The 22,439-nt window shown below is 40.2% G+C and overlaps 2 protein-coding genes across 7 annotated transcripts in view; one reads left to right on the top strand and one right to left on the bottom strand.

The window, feature by feature from the left end:
* The window catches only part of LOC141780466 (dual specificity protein phosphatase 3-like), a 61,736-nt gene that overhangs the window by 2,296 nt on the left and 37,001 nt on the right, over positions 1 to 22,439 (top strand). Inside the window, exons 2-3 of one of the 2 annotated variants that reach the window (XR_012596665.1) lie at positions 2,926 to 3,158; positions 3,354 to 3,944. Coding sequence is in view for 1 of the 2 variants with exons in the window: in XM_074655713.1 (XP_074511814.1) it covers positions 2,926 to 3,158; positions 3,354 to 3,559 (439 nt within the window). In the remaining variant the exon portion in view is untranslated. Of the gene's footprint in view, positions 1 to 2,925; positions 3,159 to 3,353; positions 5,455 to 22,439 lie in introns of those variants that run through there. The other variant, XM_074655713.1, reaches the window with a different exon arrangement.
* The window catches only part of LOC141780465 (thyroid hormone receptor alpha), a 126,999-nt gene continuing 115,051 nt past the window's right edge, over positions 10,492 to 22,439 (bottom strand). For 4 of the 5 annotated variants that reach the window (XM_074655709.1, XM_074655708.1, XM_074655710.1 and 1 more), the window contains one exon: positions 10,492 to 20,101. In XM_074655709.1, the coding sequence (XP_074511810.1) occupies positions 19,851 to 20,101 (251 nt within the window). In that variant the 3' untranslated portion in view covers positions 10,492 to 19,850. Of the gene's footprint in view, positions 20,102 to 22,060; positions 22,431 to 22,439 lie in introns of those variants that run through there. The other variant, XM_074655712.1, reaches the window with a different exon arrangement.

Raw genomic sequence — 22,439 nt, 5'->3', positions numbered from 1 at the left:
AACGCTCAATAGGAACACGCTCTCCCTCTGAAATGACCTGTGATTGACCCAAGTCTCCCGTCACAGGCTAGATGTTTTAAAGCCTGAAAACAGAGCCATGAGGAGGTGCAGAAGTCTAGTTTTCTTTCAGAACACTTGAATTACAATATGCTGAAAGGTTATTATGGAATTTTTGATGATGCCAAAAACGTTCTGCCTACTACCTACTGAAGCTTTAAGTCGATCACAGATCTTCAACATGTGCATACAGTACAGTTTATCAAGCTTGGAAGACCATATACTATATATATACTATATATTCCAGGCTTACAAGCAAATGCATGTTCTAAATTTTAAATGGTCTGCTCTAAAAGCTCAGATGGGTTTTTTTCCCCAGCAACGTGAGTCATTGATGTCGGCGTATTTCAGGAGAGGAAACCTCTCTAGTGCCTCCTTTATTCTGCCTGCCTTCCTGAAGGAGTCATAATGGACAGAGCAGAGACACTCGTGTCTGTTATATTGGAGCAAGTGTCCTCACTAACACACTCATCGCATCGACACAGCTCTGTGAAGCCTAGTGAAGACAGCATGCACCCACGTGTCGCTCTCTCTGTTCCCCTGTGTAGTCTGGGAGCCTGGCAGACTTCTTTTTTTTTTTTGTGGAGGCGTGATGTTGCATTCAGTATTGGCTCCAGTGTGCAGCGTTTCTATTTTTAGCCCTCTACATTTAAAAGGCAGGAGGTGCAAAGTGGTTCAGCAATCTCAGAGGTTCACAGTGAGAAGCATGCAGATCTCTCTTGCAAGAGTTCAGAGCATTTGTATGCAAGAAAAAGGAAAAAGGAGGAGGAAAAATTAATGATTTAATTCCAATGCACACCAAAACTGTTCCTTAAAGCTGATGGTGTCAATAGTGAATGGATTACCAGAAAAAAAAAAATGTGCAATTGCCCTTTTTCAAAAGCCTGTTTTTTTATTTCATAATGGCATTTTTCATTAGAGTGGTTTTGTCACCGCCCTCTCACCTATCAGCCAATCACCTGACCCCTGCCACTAAAAGATTCAGTGTGTAGGATCTGGTATTGAAATGAAATGTGTCATTATGAAAACTGACGTTATGAAATAACTTGCCATGAAAGAAAAGTAAAAAAAAAAAAAAAATGCCATTATGAAATAAAAGCAGACTTTAAAAAAATGTAAAATCAAAATGTTAATAAATTAAATTAAAATGATATCCAATAAAATTATATTATGAAAATTATTGATGAAATAACATCTAATGATAATGAGTCTTGTTTTAATCATTTATTTAATTATTTCACAAATTGTTTAATTTAAATGTATCTCACTGTGACTCACTTTCATAAGGAGCTGCACCATCGATCCTACAGTTTGCACTACGCGGCTGCACATGTTTAACAACCAAAATCTCAACTTTTGTTTCTTCAATTGATTTAACTTGATTTGCATCTGATCTGGTGGATCAAATCAAGCGCTCCTTATTCACAGTTAAACTGCGTGACTAATGACGGGTGTTTGTCTCAAACCTGCTTCATCACTTCATTAAACCCAGCTGCAGCTGCAGGCTAGATAATATTCATTAAACGCGCTACCGGCACCTGCATTTATAATTGAACAGCTTTCTTTCTAGGGATTTAGCTGCATAATGTGTGGTAGCTATTAAGAATATTATATTTAGTTCTCAGAAGACATAATGATTCACATGAAGAACGACATTTTGATTGAAATCCTTGTGCATTTGAAGTGGCTGGCAGAGGTGGGAAACTCATTGAGGGCAACTGGTGGATATGTGGAATGATGTATGGAAAGGTGCATGGAAAAGCATGGGCTAGGGAAGGGATATGAGGCTAAAGGTGAGGGGGGGGGGGAGAGACAGAGTTTAAAGTTTAAATGTTGGTATTTACCAGACAGGGAAGATCTGAAGGTCAAAATCAGTTAATTCCAATGGAATCGCCACAATCAGAGTATCTCATAGACTGTATATAAGAAGTGGACGTAGTCACCATGACGTCACCCATTGGTTTGTGGACTGCCGTTTTGAAGCCTCGATTTCGGCATTTTTGCCATCACCATCTTGTTTTTTTGCAACCGCGAGAGTGACACGAGAGGGTAGAGCTAAGTGCAACCGAATGCTGAATAAGACATTTTCAGGCAACCAAAAATGTTATTTATTTATTAACTTTCATGAACTGAAAACACACTGTGAAAGGGTTAAAGTTGTAAGATGAAAACATAGACCGGACAACGTCGTGGTAGCGACCTGTCAATCACAAGGTAGCCACGCCCTAAAGCATACCCTGCTTTATGGTCTATTTGACTCTAAATGGGACCATCATTTACTAAATGAACATCATGCTGTATTGAAGAAGACTTGAAACTAGCGATTGAGACCATAAACTCATGTTTACAATGTTTACTGGGGTAATAAATCAAGTGAGAAGTAGGCTCATTTTCTAATAGACTTCTATACAATCAGACTCTGTTTTGCAACCAGAGGAGTCGCCCCCTGCTGGCTGTTAAGGCACTTCCACATTGGCTTCACTTTTCAGAGCCGGAGGTAGCCTACTGGAGTATCTGCCCAAGGAGCGAATCCTCCACGTTGAATTCAGCTTTGGTGAACTTTGACATGCGAAATTGCGCATTTGACCAAAAGCAAGCTGTCTTGACAGTGCTGACCTTTGAGGGGATGGAGAGCCGCAGAGTCCAAAATAGAGGAAGCTCCTGTAGCTTATTAGTTGTGTCGCTCCATTCACTTTTATTTAAACATCTCTGTCGGAGTATGAACTACTCCACAAAAGTAACATAGTTTTGCACGCAGTCATGAGAAACAGCACATTGTATTTTGCTTGATGTCCCACCCAGCATTAGCTGCATGTGTGAAATCAACTCTATGGTGTGTTTTTTGTTTTGCTTACCAATCTGACACAGGTTTGTGGCGATGAACGTGATGCGTCTCAAGCGTCAGGGCATCACCCACATCCTGAACGGGGCGGAGGGGAACTCCTTCATGCACGTCAACACCAACGCCGAGTTCTATGCTGGCACAGGCATCATCTACCACGGCGTGGCGGCCAGCGACACCGACCACTTCGACATCAGCGTTTTCTTTGAGGAGGCGGCGGACTTCATCGAGAAGGCGCTGGCATACAAGAATGGAAAAGGTCAGAGGAGTATTGATGTTCCTCTGTGTCTGCTGAATATGTAAATAGGCTAACATGTCAGCATAACAACTGTACTGGATGATATCACGACAATGTTGTGCTTATAGTGTTTCCCACAACAAAAAAAAAAAAGCTTTAAACTCAAATGTAATACTTCGGATACCAATGTGAATTTTCTTCCTTTCCCTTTTTCAGGCAAAGTGTACGTTCACTGCAGGGAGGGCTACAGCCGCGCCCCTACTTTAGTCATAGCCTACCTGATGCTTCGCCAAAACATGGACGTCCACACCGCTCTGGCCATGGTGCGGCAGAAAAGAGAGATCGGACCCAACGACGGCTTCCTCCGGCAGCTCTGTCGGCTGAACCAAAGGCTGGCTGCTGAGGGAAGGTTCTGGAAGTGAGGATAGTGGAAAGACATTTTCTCTTTAGACTAAGGCTGACAGCACTGAGTGTATGTATAATACAAAATAATACACACAAACCTTTGACACGAACATACAGTATTTGTACACTGGTGATACCATGTGCTGATCATACAATGTAATGTGTAAATCCAGGTGCACTGCATTCACTAAGTGTGTTTACATCCTTATATTACATTTATCATGGTTCAGGTCTTAGTGACAATGAATAATCATGTCCTGTATAGTTTGGTGTGCTTTATAGAGAACAATATCAAAGTATAAAGGGAATGTTAATACGCATTAGAAAAAATAGATGGAGTAACTGGTGTGATACTGTGATACCAATTTCTGTCCCCTCTCTCCATCACTGCCAAACCTCTCAGTCCCAGCCACTCCCAGAGGGGATTTCAGGTGGACACTGTGATTTTTCATATTGAATCAGATTTCAGGGTACTGTAGGATGATATTACAATATCTTGTGTATATGCCGAGTACGTTTCAGAGAACTGCACAATCTTTGACCTGTATTGCACTCACGTCTAGAAGTCGGCCTCAGAAGTCTCAATATAACATTTGTCTGGTGTCTCGTTGGTGCTTTATAGGAATTATTGACACTATTTCTTACGGCAAGATAATTCAAGTTTTAATTGTAAAAAGAAGTTGGTCTGTACGGAAGCCCTGAGAGGCAAGTTTTGTTTTGTGTTATTGTTTTCCAGGATCAGTGCTTGTTGTTGTAATGCTCATTTTTGGCCACAAGAGGCTGAAGTGCACCACTACCTTTTGTTCTAAATAGGACTAAAATCATTCATGTTTACTTCCAGGTGAGTTTTAAACTCAAGGTGCATATACTGTGTGTAAGCAAGAGTGCATGGACAAATTAAAACTCACCTGGAAGAAAACATGAATGCTTTTTAGTCCAAGAACATTGAGAACATGAAGTACTAGTGCACTTCAGCCTCTTGTGGCCAAAATGTGCATTACAAAAACAAACACTTGATCCTGACAAAAAAATAAAATCACCTGCCAAATTTGTTTTATTCCCACCTGTTTTCACAGGTGAAAAAATAAATATAAAATAAGGAACCTACTTTCCTCACTTGCCTTTACTAGCCTGGCTCTGTCAAAGATAACGAAGTCTGTCTACCAGCACCTGTAAAGCTATAAAGCTGGTAATTAACATGTTATATCTCATTTGTTTAATCCGCACCAAAAAAAACAAAATGTGCTGGACAGTTTTTTGGGGATGGACACAGAAACTTCCATAACCCTCTGAAAAACCACATCTTGTAGTTTTTGACCGTGCGTAAAGGCCTTTACACAGTCGAGTAATTCGCACGTCAATATATCTTTTCGAACTGTTGTTTTTGTCATGGATACTGAAATGGTCCAGTGAGTGGAACCAAGCCACTAGAGCCTCTGATTGTAATTTAAAAACTGCCAGAATGTGAGATACGTTTGCCAGTAACTTAAACAGTATTGGATTACTTCTCAGTCAACACATTTTGCACATTAGTGTGTTTACATTTGTGTGTTTTTGTCAGTTTTATATTGTACAGCAGCATGCTTTGTAATATTTTATTATATTAGTAAAGTAATATAGTATTATATCACTTTGTAGCACAGCTATGTATCTATATATATATTTATTGAGTCATGTGTGTATTATTGTGTGTGCATTATTTGTCACAATGTGCATTATTGAGCCTGTAACTTGTGAATCATCGTGTGCATTACTGAGTAGGATGTGATGTGACTGGTCATGTCAGTAGGCTTCCATTGACTCTCATAGAATATGAGACCGCTTATATATGAAGTGCACTTTATCTGATGACACTGGTGATTGTTGTCGCTCTCGTTTCATTCATTCAGTAATAAACTGAAAATGACACAGCTGACTGTCTTATTGTCCTGTCTGATATGATATCATTAAACAGTAGTTTACTTCTGTAACTCTGAAGATTTAATAATACATATTAGATGATAGATTGCTGGTTAGTGAAGCACTTTGTCCTGTAGAGGGAGCAGTAGGACTACTAGAGTTGTGCCAGTGCTCAGATCAGCAGGGTCACCAATTCAAACTCCCATCAGCTCCACAATATTGTAAAAACATTATAAGCTTCAACTACTGTTGTTCAGCATCATTGTGTTATGCATAACATACTGTTTTATACTGATTTAAGTTTACCTATGTAATTTCTATATTACACTATGTTTGTATATATAGTATGTTGGACTTCACGTATAGGATTATAAGGGGTGGTCCAACCAATTGTACACATGACGATCAAATTATACAAATGCAAACAGGAGCTTTGTCAAGCCCCTGATGACTTCATCAGGGTTATCTCGGCCTGAGCATGGAGACTACAAATTTGGAAATTGGAAAGTATTGGAAATTTGTTTCACTTGCTACCCGATCGCGATATTACGAATCCTACTACAGTGAAGGCATGACCCGCCCTACTCTGCCTCTGATTGGCTTACCCTGATATTCTCACCCTAACCCTAGCCAATCCCACCAACGGAGGCAACAAGTACTAGCCAATCAGAGGCAGAGTAGGGCGGGTCATGCCTTCGCTATAGCAGGATTCGTAATCTAGCTACCCGATCTGTACATCCTACCCGATACTATATCGATTTCTGACACTGATGATGGAAGTAGCTAACGAGTGAGCAACCTCGCTTCTTCCACGTTTCTGTTGAGAGTTGCACATGTGCATTTCCAATCGTGTAGGATGTACGAATCGGGCAGATGCTAGCAGAGGGTGTAATGTTAGCCAGAGCTAGCAAAATGTAAGCCCTTTGTTTTACAAAGGGTTTAACCTGAGCCAGGCCATACAACAAAGATAGTAATCATACCAATGCAGGGTTAGTAGTATACATTCATCCATTATCTGTAACCGCTTATCCTATTTGGGGTCGCGGGGTCGCTGGAACCGAACCCAGCTGACATTAGGCGCCACAGGTCACCTGTACTATATACTACTGTTAGTAGTATATAAATGTAATGTATTAAAAAAATGTATATAATATGTGCAAAAGACAAATACTCATATAAGGAGCTGAGGCAAAGGGGCGATATATTACAAAACTGAAGTTAGTTTATGATATTGATCCTTACGAATGAGGAAGACCATGACAGCTTGCCGCCCATTATGGTCACTGATGTGTTTCGGCGTTAGTGGAACACCTGTCAGCAGTTCAATATGTAAATCTTTGGAAGCCGATGTCCAAATTATAAACGGGTAGGTATATGACATTAAGTTCTACAAGCCAAATGCCAACTACACAATCATCCGGACAAAGATGATGTTATGCTAACGGAATAATAACAAAACGTCGGCTAATACTGCGTAATTCATCTACCGGTATCTTGCAAAATGAAACCCATAGCGTTAGCCTACCGTTGTGTCTGACGAATCTTATTCACTGTGCAGTGTTTTGTGTTAGCTTTTGACACTTGCAGTAAACAGCAAGCAGATGGCATCTTACCCTTTATCCTCCAAAAATGGCTGACTTGTTGTCGATGACGTCACACTCCCATTCCCATATCGGTACTTGGCACCGTCTGATACGCAAGTTCAGGTATCTGGAAAATATGGTCTATATGGAATATATTTATGGTACAATGGCTGTAGATATTACCAAGAGGATGGCAATGAATGAGTTTTCTCCATGCTAAAAATATAAAACTGTCTGAGTTGCCGTGGGGGAGTTCCCATGTATGCTAAATCCTCATAACAAGTGTTTTCTGATTTACATACAAAGTACAAAGCACATTTTGTTAAAAAATGTGGAACTAATAAATTGTCAACATCCTCAACATGCAAATGGTTCACCATCAAAACAAAACAAACACCACTCACCACCCCCCGCTGCTTCCTTTGGCTTCCCTCTAAATCCTTATCACCCTGCCAATGGCCTTTTAAAAGGCATGTGTGTGTGTGTGTGTGTGTGTGTGTGTGTGTGTGTGTGTGTGTGTGTGTGTGTGCATTCCACAGGTTTTGCTCCATGGTGGGGCCTCTCTTCCCCTCTCTGCTACTTTTCTTTCTGTCTCTTATTCCCTCTCATCTGTTTTCATGCATGTTCTCTCTCCATCTCTCTGTCTGTCTGTCTGTCTCTCTGTCTCTCTGTCTGTCTGTCTCTCTGTCTGTCTCTCTGTCTCTCTGTCTGTCTAATCTCTCTGTCTGTCTGTCTGTCTGTCTTACTCTCTTCCTCCCTGTCCTCCCCTGACACATGGAGTTGAGGCAAGGTCGTGTCTGTCAGGAGAGGAGGGTAACTCTCTTACATAACACCAGTCCGCATGAATGAATCCATGGGGGTGGGGCAGCCATGTGTTTTCAAGCGTGTGTGTGTGTATGTGAGTGTTTTCGAGGGAGTCAGGTGGATGTGTGTACGACTGCCCCGTGTAGATCCTCAGTATTTCTATCCTCTAATTGACCCCACAAGTGGCTCAGTCATTACAAACTCACGCTGTGCAGCCAAACATTGTTCAAACCGAACAAATTATTTCCAAATGTACCAAATATAACAAGTACATTTTTTTGGGGGTGGGGTGAAATTTGCATTAGATGATGCACAAGACATCCAATATATTTTAGGTAATTGTGCAGTCATAAAAAAACAAAGAGAATTGGTTCTGAATATTTCATTGAAAAGCTGGAACAAGCTGATACAAAATATATACGATAGTGTCAGACACTGCAAATGTTAACATGTTACCAACAACAATGTTAGCTTGCTAATGTTAAGCAATTAATGCTATGTTCGCCAGATGATGGTGCCTTTAAATGGGGTCGTGTTTACCGTGTTCACGAGAAGAGTCCATATGAACGCCCCGTGTATATTCACGACCTCATAAGTGGAACGTTTCTGACAGCTCAGAGTTCACGAGTTGTGACGTGACGTTGTCAGAAATGGCGGAGGCCTTGGAATTTAATATTTCGGCGCATAATAAGTTAATATATTGTAATTTTTAGTCGTATGTTGTTTTTCTTTGTTTACAGCTGATAATGTTGTGCCATGCAGTCAATAGAAATGCTCCCAGTGTTGCATTCAGCACCTTTAAGGGGAAACAAGAGGATGGGAGGGAAACTGGAGGTTTAGTGGTTAAAACAACAACTATGAATATGTATTTTCTTTTTTTACCTGAACTCTCAACATGATGACAAAACATGTTATGTAATTAAATCATGTGCACTTCAGTCAGCGACATGTGAATCAGATGCAAGCATGATGTGCTTGGAAGTATTTTCTTTGCAAAAAGGATCAAAATGATGAGGAATGTCAGTGAGCATCATCCAAACACACTGTTCTATTTTTAGAGCCTCGCTGGAAGCACTGTTCCTGTAGTTGAGAGGAAAAATCAGTAAAGGATGTCCCAGTCTGTCAATGTGTGTCTATGTAAAACTCTCTCTCTCCCTTCCTCACACTCACATGCACACTACCCATGCCAGTCTGCGACGTGCCTGCTCTGTAACAGCTGTGCCCTTCTGTGTTTTTCGGGAGAGACGAAGGGGGAGGGCTGTTATGGACTTTGGATTGGTGGAGAGAAAAGCTGCACATAGTTACATCATTACCTCCACAACAACGCTAAAACTAATTTGACATCGACTGGCTTTCACGAGTCTCTGTGTTCGTAATAATTTAGTAGTGTGTTTCCAAATTTAGCCAAAGTGATAAACCATTTAGACTGTGCATGTACGGTATAATTACAGGGAGCACTACATTCAATAATGGGTTTTAATTCCATATAGATGAAGAACATACATAAACCTTTTTGGGGAATTTGGATTCATTATATATTAATTGAAAACATTGATAGCAAAAAAATTTCATGTTTCATGTGACCGTATTTAATGTGTTTTATCAAATACATTTTTATACATTGTGTCGTACCTGCTTTAACAATTCGATTCGTGCTGTACAACTGACTGGGATGTTTTACTGTTCAACACTGACAACAACCTGTAGGACTGCTTGTGTCAGCTAACAGTAGTCTGAAGTGCTGAGAAGGGCCATCTGCAACATAACAAAAGTTATTGCATGTAATAAATTCTTTCTTCATTCTGGTTTGTCTGATTATGTCAGAAATCATGTCTGAGTGGAAAAAGGCTGGAGTCATAATATCTGTTTGTAATATCACATTTAACTGTCAAGTCGTCTTCGACTTTATGATGGGCTCAGGTGCTGGAACCGTATTGTGTTACTGCTGTTGTTTGGTACTGTATTCTTCTCTGTAGAGATTGGTAATGCATAATCAACACTTATGGAAACTGGAAAGGGTGTCCACGCACTTATTGTATGGCGCTACTTTTCTTGGTTTGGGCTTCCCAGAAGTCTGGAGGCTGTTATAGCAGCACATATAAGAAGTTAGCAAACGTTTGGTGCTCCCAATTGTTTAGATACAAAAAAATCAAAGACTTTCTGGGTGTAGCACTTAATAAAAGGGAAACTTTGCCGATTTTCATGACGCGAAACAACTCATTTTGCGTCATCTGGCGGACCCTTACAGGTAGGTGAGCGGGGTGCACCGGCCGCAGAGGGAAGCCGAACATTGTGCATTTGCACGGCAAATATTGGCAAAGTTTCCCTTTAAAGCTAGTGTCGGTAATATTAAGAAACTATCAAGAGTACGCTGCATTTAAAAAAATATCCAACTTCTCCAATCAAGGTAGCTAGCAGCAACCCTAGCTTTAACAAAATTAACCACAATAGGAATGCAAAGATCAGTCCACACAGTTTGACTTCTAAAAAGAAAAAAAAAATCGTTCAGATTTTCTGATCTTGTATATAGGTAGACGTAGTGTTTATTTATTTTTTTGACCAGAGCGCGATGCTGTTGGTGATACCTAGCCTACTAAGTTAAACAAATACCATTCATTAAAAGTCAGATTCTCATACAGCGGGACAAAGGCAAAGTAGGCAAATTGATATCAAATAATTTTATAATGTTGAAAATCAATGTCACATAGCCACAAACACAAACAGCTTTGAGCCATTGAGATGCCATTCTCTGATTGTGCCATGAATGATTTGTCACAGAAAACAAGACAAACAACAACCGTGCCCATTACAAACCCACGACCAGCATTATAAAATACACCATCAAACTCTCGTCAGGGGTGCGTCAACCTCATTCAGCTTTACATTCAACACTGTGCTGTGCCAAAAAATTATGGCTGCTTCGCAAACAGGAAATAGCCGACTTCTTGTGCAGGGCCTCACATGATGTCTCTCAGATACGCTAATTAGCCGGGTTGTGTGCTACTGCATAAAGTCACTGTGAAGGGGAGCTGCAGGGAGCTAAGAACACAAACAAGAGAGGACCTTTTCATCATGGGAATCGCAGTTTGGGACTTCGAGTCCTAAACCTTTCTTGTTCAAGGCACAATTTACTGGCCTGTATTAAAATACACAAATAGAAGTGTGTAATTGCATATTTGCACTTGAGGATTTGAAGGCTTGAAGAGGATAACATCTCTCTTCAAAGCTTTTCTCGGGGGCAGGAGCACCATTTTTGTTTTTCTGTAATTTGGATTTAAATGTTTCACTTGGCCAAACTACTCAATGCGCCCCAACTCTTGTCCTGATGAAGCATCAGTCCTCTCTTGGTTCGTCAGGACAGAACACACAGTAGAGATGGAATAAATATCTGCCAGCTGTTGATAGAAACTCAAAGCACGTCTTCATATTTCATGCTATTCCTTATAGACATAACAAAGTAACTGCTGCAATGTTCAAATATTTTTTATACAACCTGAACAGATCGTGTAAGCATTTTGAGCAAATTCACCCACCCTCTACAACACATTTTGAGTGTTTTCTTTTTTCAGTCTAGTGTACATTTCAGGCTTCGATCAGGAACTAAATCGTCCTGACAAAAACTATTCAAGCCACCAATTTTTTATTCAAAAAAATTTGGGGACACATTTTAATTTTCCCGAGACCACTGTTGGGTCCTGCTCCATATGTTGCCAACCACTGGTGATTTCCTTTGCTTGAGACTGATCACGCTCCATCCGTTACTCTGGCACAAAGCAGTACAATGAGGTATGAATAGTTGTATAAATCTTTTTTTTTTGGTTTCTATTTTGTGATTTTTTTGTTTTGTTTCTTGACCCTTTCCTTTTTGTATTTCCTCCGTGAAAAGTAATATTATTGTCACGACATTGAGATTAATATACGGCAGATTTATACATCGAAAGATGAGCCCTGGTCTAAGGTCAGATTTTGAGCAGTCTAAAGGCTAAGATCAGGACGTATACGTGTTTTTTTTATTTTTATTGACCCAGATCAGGAGTACGAGCAAAAGCCCAGCTAAGCAAGTGATACAGCCCAAGCAACTGTGGAAAGCAGGATTCAGGTTCATTCACTCTCAGTTCAACTAATTGGACAATGGATTTGGCAAAACCTTAAGTTTACAATACACTTACAAGACATTTTTACCAAAATAGTAGCCTATTAATTGTACTGGAAGTAGACACAATACTGTATGCATTTACAGTGAGTCATAAGGGACTGTATGAAAATTATTAGGGGTGGGGGGTACTCAGAAAAAGGAGAAGGGTTATGGTTATTTTTTTTTCTCACCCCAGATTTAGTGTTTATATTCTGCATCTTTTCTTAACAAGTTGTACCAATACTGTTATATTATTTAAAATAATATAAGAATATATAAAATAGTAAAACAATACATTATTATATATAATTATATATATAATATATATAATTATTATTTTGACATATTGGGGCGAGGGTCCAAATAAAATATCAATACTGGAGGGTCTTGCTTTTTAAAAAAAATAAATAACTCCCCTCCCCATATCAATCATTTTCGTACAGTCCCTTAGAAAAACAAAGGTATTAATTGCTCGAAGTACTTAGTGACACTGTACTCAAAATGTGTTGTCGTGTGAGGTAAGCAAGACATGCAACATAACGTTCAACCCCCCTTACCCACACCAATAATTTCCGTACAGTCCCTAAGAAAATCAAATGTAGTCATTGTAAAAAGTCTTAAGAGAAACTGTACTTCAAATGTATTGTTCCGTGAGGTTAGCGAGAGTTTCTTTAGAGGAAATAACCCCCCTTTTATGGGACTTCGGGCCCATTGGTCCACCTTACCCAATATGAAAGTGGGAACAGACACCAGACAGGTGTTAAAGCTAAGCAATGTGCATGCTAAGGGTTTGGGAAACAATATGTTGACTTGTCATATAGGCTAGGTGACTAGTATTATATATATAATATATATATATATTTAAAATCTAGCATACTCTCGCTAGTTTCTCCGCATTACCAACCCTACCTTTAATGTTCAAAATCTCATATATAGAACCTTTAAGAAAACTCTTGTGTCTTGGAGACAACATTATGATAATCTTCGCTCCATTAAGATGATTTTAAGGCTCAAAAGGAAGTATGTTCTCAGGTATGTTTCCAGTGTCTCAGGAAGCGGTGGTGGAAGCTGACAAAAAAAGGCGGGAAAACCTAAATGTTTGCTTCAAAACTTAAGAATTTGTTTTTAAGTACTAGCCAAGCTTGTGTTAGCCTCCTAAAAGGTTATAGCCTACTTTGAATAACGCAAGTCACCTATAATTACATGGCCAATAGGCTATTAAAGTGCTAGCATATACACATTGCAGAGCTAGCTCCGATGCTAAAACTCTCATCAGACAACGTGACCAATGGGCCTATATTCCTTAAAACAAATTTCATAGTGTTATTCTGAATGTATAACACATTTCATCACAGATTATAACACCAGAATAAGGCAACTAAACAAGTTTAAATGCTCAATCTGATTACATATCCCAGACATTGAATAGCAGGCCGTTTTAAAGATCTATGCAGACTTAGTTTTCAGCTGAACTGAAGGTGATTTGAACCCCCTTGGATGACATTTGAGCACTACAGCTACCACTGCACCAACGATGGTCTGAAAGTGCATATACAGCCATTTTTATCACAGTAAAGCATCAACACAGATAGACAGACATTCACTTACCAAGAAAATCAGATGCAAATTAATAAAGAATAATCATAGAAAAAGAACAGCTTTTTTTTCTCTTTCCAAAACAAAGTCACTTCATCTCTTGCTTTAGCTCTCTTGCTTCAGTCCTCACACCACAAGTATTTTATAATCATACTATATTAAAGAAAAAAAGGACTTATCAGTAGCAGTGTGTCACACGACCGAGGTTTTAACCCCAAGCTCATCCACCCTAGAATAAGCAGAACAACGAACACTTGGTGCACAACGAAAGCAACATCAACAACATCAAAAACAACATGAGTGTGGAACTTCACACCGTGTCTTTAATCGTACAATTTCAGTATTTTACATTCCACGTGTGGACATATTCCTGCAGGGATTGTCGACTATCTCCACCAAAGAGTGCTAGTATGAGTTGGGGTAGGTTTCTGTGAGTGTGTGTGTGTGTGTGTGGGAAGGGAAGGAGGAGGTGCATACTAAGAGGACAGAGAGAAATAAATAAGAGAAAGGGGGACTGGGACGGGGTTGTAAATTAGGGTTAAAAAAAAATAAAAAAAATAGAATGGGAGTTGAAAGGACGGGTTACGATGCGAGGAAGAGAGAAATTATGTTGTTGACTTATAGATGTTTTCCCTGGGTAAGTAATAAAAGTAGTAGAAGTAGTTTATTTGTGGTGAAGAAGAAGTTGCATGAGGGTTGAACTGCTTCAGAGTGGTTGTTTTGTGCTATGCTGCAGCAGCAGAGCTTAGCATCGAGTTCACATTTTAGTTTATTGTAAACGTAACGTTAAAACTTGGCTCTAACTTAAATCTAAGAGACAGAGAGAGAGAGAGAGAGAGAGAGAGAGAGAGAGAGAGAGAATGAGAACACAATTCTGTGGTCACTGTGCGGAAAAGGCGGAGACATTTTATTTCGCAGCTTGGCATAGGATGTGTGGATAGCGATACAGGGTGTACACTTAAAGTACTTTTTACTTTGGAGGCAGCTCTGATAGGCCTCAACCTTGCTGTTCTTTTTTTTTATTGACTCGGTAGCTGTTATAATCCGAGGCATTTCCATCCGGCTATGCCTGCATAATTGCCTCGTGTACCACCATCGAGGCCACGTTCAAACTCGCAGATGCAAAATCCCAGTTTTGAATTTAGATATTCCTTGTATAGAAAAGAAGAAACTTTCACAAGCTTCAATGAAGCCACGAAAGTTAAAACGAGCGCTCCGTGTCGTCTGTTTGTTGAAGCGCCTCGAGTTGTTAGTCACGCGGAAAGCGTGTTCTCCGTCACTGTGTGCCTGGTTGCCTTGTCGCTATGACAACCAAGTAAATGTATACACTTGTCCAAGTCAATTTGGTCAATTCAAAACGACACTTATTAACCAACACAGTCTCACGGCAGTTTGTGAAATAGTCATGAAATTTAATCTATTTGATTCGTGTACATAGACACGAATTTCCCCTTTTTCTTCGTGATGTTCAGCACGACTTTCAACAACGTATTTTTCCTGCCTTTTCCTACGAATGTCCAGTAACGCGTGATGCACGAATACATTTTTGCTCCAGTCTTTTCAAAATAAAGTTAGGTTTAGGAATAGATCGACTTGGTTAGGCTTAGGCAACAAATTACTTAGTTAGGTTTAGGAAAAGATTGCAGTTTGGGTTAAAATAACTCCGGAAGTCCGTAACTTAAGTACAGAGGTTACGTGACAAAAACTACTTAGCTTAAAGAAAAGATCACGGTTTGGGTTAAAATAACTCCGAAAGTGCTGTAACGTAAGTACGGAAGTTACGTGACAAATAAATCAACTTTGACTTGGGGACACGAACACCGGCCGAAACGAAAAAAAAACAAAATTTGTGTCTCTGTACACGAATCAATACATTACATTTTGTGATTATTTCACAAACTGCTGTGCGGCTGGGCTGTATTAACACATTAGATTGGAAACACTAATTGGATTTGCCTGCTGTGTGAACGTTATTGAAGCTAGCGGTGATGTCCAGGTATAATGGCTTGGTGGTGACAGGATGGAGGATGACTATCGGTCTGTCTCTCTACTATGCTGGTGCAACTGATCATGGTGGAAGGCAGTGTGCTCTGTGGTGCTGGTGTGTTTTTTTTAAGAGGACGGGTGGGGGGGAGGATTTCTCCAGTGATCATTTGGCTGAAAGAGAGAGAGAAAGAGAGAGAGAGAGAGACAGAAACAGCAGCTGTGCTGCCAGCTCAAATCTGAAATTCATGGAGCTATGTGGAACCGGACCTGATCTCATGTTTGTACTCCTGAAACAGGAGGGGAAAATAAGGTACTTCTTTGTGCTGTATGAAGTGATTTAGAGGTACGCAAAAGGTGGGTAAACTCTGAAGGTTAGTTGGTGATCACCACAAGGCAAACAAGCATCATAATGCAATATGACGTCAACTGCAAACTATGCATAAATATTATTTTACATTTATTAATACAGTTGGGTAAACTGACACCCTCTGCTACATGATGACGGATTCGTGATCTGATTTGAGCTGGCAGCGTTAATTCAGCCACTGATAGCTCTAATGCCACATACAATAACTGTAACATCTATATATATATCTATATATCTATATCTATAAATATATGCTTCTGTATACTGTATATTTGTGTTACCGACCTCTGTGAGGCACATTAACATGTCAGAATTGCTATGCCAGCGGTTTCCCTGTCTGAGCCATGACCCGGTTGCAGCATGGCTCTCATTCACAGTGATAGTGAGCAAAGTACGGTACGAACAACACGAGCCGGCCTGGAGGTGGCCGGCGTGAAACTGTACTGCTTGATCATCCTATTGCTGTGTGTGTGTGTTGCTGCTGCGTTGTGTGTGTATCCCTGTATACTCAGTGCTTACGGTTCTATTTGAATACCCTGCAACGTAGATTAGTAACACTGAGAGTGGCGGCACCTGAAGGCCATGTCACAGTCCTTGTTGGCTTCAACAGGTAAGCAAGAGATGAGTTAACGGACCGCGTGTGTGTTTTCATGTTTGTGTGTGTGAGATATTTTAGAGAGTATTGTTAAGACTGCTAAAGACAGGCAGGAACAGGAAAGATGTGGGAGGGGGAGGGGATAAAGGAAGGGGTTCAGGGCTACTAAGGGATACAGACATTGTGGTTTTAGTGCAACAGAAAAAAACCTGATAGTTACTTGTAGTGGATGGCAATTTGGGATATGGTTGGTGGAGCTTATTTCAGCAGTGTTTAATTCATGTTGTAAGTTTCTGGGATAGGACGGTCGCTCAGAAAGTCTTTAAATGGTGTCCATTTCTGCTGCGACGGCGAGGGAAGGATCTGGAGATGTACTAGTATGCGCGAGAACAAGGGTCCATTTTTTTTGTGTGGTGTTTTTTTTTTTGTGTTGGCTTGGCCTGAGTCACAACGCTATACCCGCCACAGTTGCTCGCTCGCCGTTTTCCCTCCCCTCGCCCGGGATGAAACCATATCCACAGGCGAATACTGCTGACTCACTTGCTGTTTATTCATCTCCCAGTCACCACCCACAATAGTCCGTTGGCCTGACCCAATCGGGCCAAAATGGCTTCCACTGGAGTCCCAGCTTCCAGCTGTCCCCTGACAGTTTCCTTTAAGTTCAAACGGCACACTGTGATGTCACAAATTCACCCCCGCCCTCGGTGGTATTTCGGGTTCCTAAAATAAAAATCCAAAGTGACTGTTGGTCCCTCGTGGTGTGTGATAAAAATGAAAAAAATGGTTGAGAAAATGACACAGTCTGCCATGTCAGCTGTCACGTGTTGATCCACGGCCCGTTTGAAAGACCTGCTGTACACTGTCGGCACAATCAACGGGTCCATGTTGGCAACTCATTTGTGCACCATGTGTACATATATATCTATATTTATATATGTGTGCGTGCATGTCAGTGTGTTGCAGACAGAGGGGCAGCTGCACTGAGATGAGAGGTGAGGTAGAATCTGTCGGTTTCAGGCGGGATTTGAAACAGGTAAAGGTGACAGGAGAGGCCTCCCCTCACCACCATCTGACAGCGCTGAACCTATCACAAGACGGCGGAAGGTGAGGAGGCGGGGCTACGGTGTGATTTAACAGGACGGGGTTCCGATGAGAACACGTACTCACATACAAACACGGAGACAAGAAGTGTGGTGCAGCCACAGTGGTTATTTAGGAGGAGGAAGAGATGAGTAATAAAACAACTGAGGTAATGCATTAAAAAAAAAAACCGGGTGTAATATGCATGTGTGTGCGAGGTAATGAAAACAGGAGGTATGTGTCGGAGAGGTATTCCTAGCAATATATATTATATATATTAATATACTGTATGTGGGAACTCTAGATTACTTGTCAGTGTTAATGTAACATGATGTAGTTTTTCAAAGTCACGTATTGTGATTTTAAAAATGTCTTATAATTACTTAAATCTGTAACCTAACTATTTTCTAAAGTACAGTGAGGGACACTGTACAATAAAGGTAGTGGAAACACTTCCTATGCAGCCTATAGCTACAATACACTTTATTTTGAAAAATGCTTATAATGTATCATAACAATACAATTATTATCTTAGAAGTAGTCTCTACCCATTTTGCATGAGGTGTTGATATTAATCTATTGTCAACAGAAAAATATCAATTATAGCCATTTTAAAATGCTGAAGTTTAGCAAGTAATGGCCAGGAGAAAGTCCGGCATATAAGCCAACACCCCGTAAACCCACGGCGTGTAGTCTTTTTGAGAGTGGTTGTATCCATAGAATTAGAATAGGACGGAAAATTCCCATTCAAATCAACGTAGCAGGTTGGTCAGAGTGGTACTGTTGCTATTGCGCCTGTTGTAGCGGGCTAACTTCCGTATAAAATAAACCGACTTTAGGCAAGTCGCGGACTCACTGAGGTGAGGTTTTCAACTAAAATGAGCATTAGAGTTATAATTCACATTACGAAGCAGAGAGAGCCAGACTAAATAAGCCAAATTAAACAACTTAATGCTTCAGCCACACACTCGTCACACTGTCACGGCGTAGGAAAGCGCACAGCTATCGGTAGATGAGTGACAACTTTGTTCGGCTCATTTTCTGTAACCAGTGTTGCATTAAAGCAAACACACTTTACAGCCCCACTGACGGGTGTTGTCACCATAACAACTAACAACAATCCCCATTTTCTTTTGTAAATTACCACGGAAAACAGTTCAATGTTAATGTTACACTCCTATTCTATTTCTATGGTGGTATCAATCTTCTCATCCAACTCTCAGCAAGAAAGCAAATAAGTGTATTTCCCAAAAATGCTGAACTATTAATAATCATACCTGTCTTATGAATGCAGTTACAAGACACAGTAATGCACATATCAGCTGTTGTAATGCATTAGAATGTGTCACGCAGGTACGTGTGTATAAATAATACATTGTAGATAAGGGCTTCATACGAAGTGTTACGACTGTATCTTCTCCTAACACTAGCAGAGAGGTACATGGGTGACAGAAGACCGCATGGCTGCATGTTTTCTTAACAGACTACCACCACCCAGACACAATAATATGGAAATACATGTTACGACATTATGAGGTAAGAGTGTTGGGGTGTGTTTTGTGCACATGTGTCTCTGTGTGTATGTGAGACAGAGAGAGACGGAGAGGTCAGTACGTGGGGGGAGGTAGGTTGACGAACACTCACGAGGCCTCGGCAGACTGAGGGACGGGCTGCGCGGGCAGACGGAGGACGGTAATGTAGTTAAGGTGATGCACGAGAGATGGCTGGGGGGTCGTCTGAGGAGCTAATGGTAAGGTCCCAGAGATTATTGAGGTGCGAGGAGGGTGTGGGGGTGAGTAGAGACATAACCGAGCCCCTCAGTTTGCATTAGTGTAGGTGCAGAGTACAGCTGTTTGACCATACAGGTGCAAGAGGTGTTAACGGATGAGATATTTGTGTTTGCATATGTTTGCACTGTACGTTCCCGGCAGTGTGTTCGGAATCTAAATCTGTGAATATCTACAACAACTTTGTTACTCTGTGTGTGTGTGTACCTCTCAGAATGACAGTGTGTTTCTCCCTGGTGAAGTCGATTTGTGTTTGCTGGTGGCAGGCGGTGGGTCTTTGAAGAAAAAAGGGACAAAACAAAAAGTTTACAGGGCACGTTCACACTGAAGAAGAAGAAAAAAAAAATCCAGTTTTTATTCTCCTCTTGTTCTTTTCCCCAACTTTCCTCTTCCGCTACCCCCAAATCCCTTTCCTTTCCGTGTTCCAGGGTTCTTTTAAGGGTTGGGGGGGTGCCGCGGTTTCAACGTTCTTAACGTCACACGTCCTGGTCCTCGAAGACCTCCAGAAAGAGCGGGGGAAACAGTTCGTTGGGACACTCCACCTTCATATGGAGGAAGCGGCTGGCGTGGCAAGCTCCGATCATGCGCAGGTCCGTCACCTTCATCAGCAGCTTGGGCCAGAAGTGGGGAATGTTGTGCTTGCGGCTGTTGATGTAGTGCTCGAACGCCAGCAGGTAGGCCTCTTGGCACTGCTCGATCTTCTCCATGCTGGTCAGCCCTGAGCGGTCTGGGAGGATAAGGAAGAGAGGAAGTGTTACATTTGCTTGCTGCGACATTTCCACCTCATCTTGAAGCAGAAAGGAACTTTCTTAATATCTAGTTTTATTCTTGTCTTGTGATGAGATGACCTAGCAATCATTAGAAAAATAGCAAACCTGTTTTTCTTTTTAACTAAGCAAGTTCTGGGTATGTTTATGCCTGTACTGAAAAGAGTAGAGAGATGACAGGACTTGCGGGTGCATTTCCATCCATCTGTTTTTATGTGCATTTTCAATTTGAGCATGAAAAAAAAATTCAGTTTGGGTGAAGAGTTGACATAAAATAGCTTGCAAATAAATGAAAGAATGTAAATGTATCTGATAGGGCTGTCAATCGATTAAAATATTTAATCGCGATTATTCACGATTGTTCATAGTTACTCATGATTGATTGCAAATTAATCACACATTTTTTATCAGTTTGAATTGTACCTTAAAGGAAGATTTGTCAAGTATTTATGCAAATGTATGTATATATTCATTATTATAAATCAATTAACAACACAAAACAATTTGAAATATTGTCCAGAAACCCTCACAGGTACTGCATTTAGCATAAATCATAACATGGCAAACTGCAGCCCAACAGGCAACAACAGCTGTCAGTGTGTCAGTGGGCTGACTTGTCTATGATTTGCCCCAAACTGCATGTGATTATCATAAAGTGGGCTGGTCTGTAAAGGGGAGACTCGTGGGTACCCATAGAACCCATTTTCATTCAAATATCCTGAGATCAGAGGTCAAGGGACCCCTTTGAAAATGGCCATGGCAGTTTTTCCTCGCCAAAATTTTGCGTAAGTTTGGAGCGTTATTTAGCCTCCTTCAAGACAAGCTAGTATGACATGGTTGGTACCAGTGGACTCATTAGGTTTTTCTAGTTTTGACTAGATTGACAGCCCTGGTATCTGACTTTATTTAGCTGATACCAGTTCATTAAAAAACATGCCTGGATGGGGCACAATCCCGATCCTGATGCTCCCGCGGTTCAATTTTGGACTTCTCTTATAAAGGCTTTTCACGGGTCTAAAATATCGGACTAAACTAAAATGGACCAGTGGAAAAAAAAGGGACCTGAAGACCAAATCCAAACACCCGATCCAAAATGTAGTTGACCCAGACAGACCCAAATATAGAGACCTTGTTTGCTCAGATCCATTTGATCCAGTGACACTGATCCAGTGTCACAACAATAGAACATGACTCTAGCAGGACCTGATTAGAGTGAAAATTATTTGGACCCAGCCGACCTCTAATCCCTCGTAATTCTAACAGGAGTAATCTGCAAGATCTGTGTTTTTCCAATTTTAGTCAGGTTTGTGGTGTGACTTGTGGGGCGATATTGTGTATGTCTTTAAATTTGAATTTGTAAATTCACTCTACATCAGTGCTTGTGTCAAGTACCCAGCTCTTGCCCTTGATTTACCCTGTTCAGTCCAAATAAACAGCTTGAATCATTTCAATTGACAAAAGTCAGAATATAATAAATGTTTATGTGAAAATATTGTCACATTCCTCATAGTGGGTCTCTTTATTTCCAGTTTGAAGACATCCACCCAGCCTGGGTGTCTTCGTGGGACAGTTCCAGAGACAGTGACAGTCTAGGATGGGTTGTGCAGTGGCGGTATTAAAGGCAGATTAGACAAGATTATCTTCATTCTGATTGTTTAGGGGTATAGGAATTTAGCCTGTCTATGGAGGACGGAACCTGCAAAAATAAAAAATAAATGAATAAATAAATAAATGACTTGGTAAATAAATTAATGTCATTAAAAGTAGCAAAAATAATATTTAAATTAAATGTATGAATTATAGGATAAAATGAAATAAATTGATATTTCTGTTTAAGTTTACTTTTTTATTTATTTACATTTGTATTAATTCCCTTATTTATTTACTTTTCTGTTTAATTTCCCCTTTTATTTATTTTTGCATTTATTTTTTATATTAATTTTTTAAATATATATATATTTATTCATGTGTTGAAGCATTTATTTAACGATTTACTCAAACTAAAACAGAAATATAAATTTATGTCACATTTTAACAATTAATTCATGATTACATTTATTTTTAATATTGTTTTTGCTACTTTTAATGGCATATTTATTTATTTATCGAGTCATTTATTTATTTATTCATGTGTTTTTTATTTTGGCAGGTTCCACCCTCCATACCTGTAGTGGCAAAAACAAGCACTTTTAGTGGACGTAAATGACGGTGCCAGCTTGCCAGTTATTAGATACCTTATTCTGTATTTGCCAGTATCTTTTATTCCAACTTAGAGGAAAACTCTGCTGACTGTAAAGA

Source organism: Sebastes fasciatus, chromosome 13 (genome assembly GCF_043250625.1).
Source record: "Sebastes fasciatus isolate fSebFas1 chromosome 13, fSebFas1.pri, whole genome shotgun sequence".
NCBI classification, from domain to species: Eukaryota; Metazoa; Chordata; class Actinopteri; order Perciformes; family Sebastidae; genus Sebastes; species Sebastes fasciatus.
Note: the sequence above shows the minus strand (reverse complement) of the source record. Positions and strands in the feature narration are given on the sequence as shown.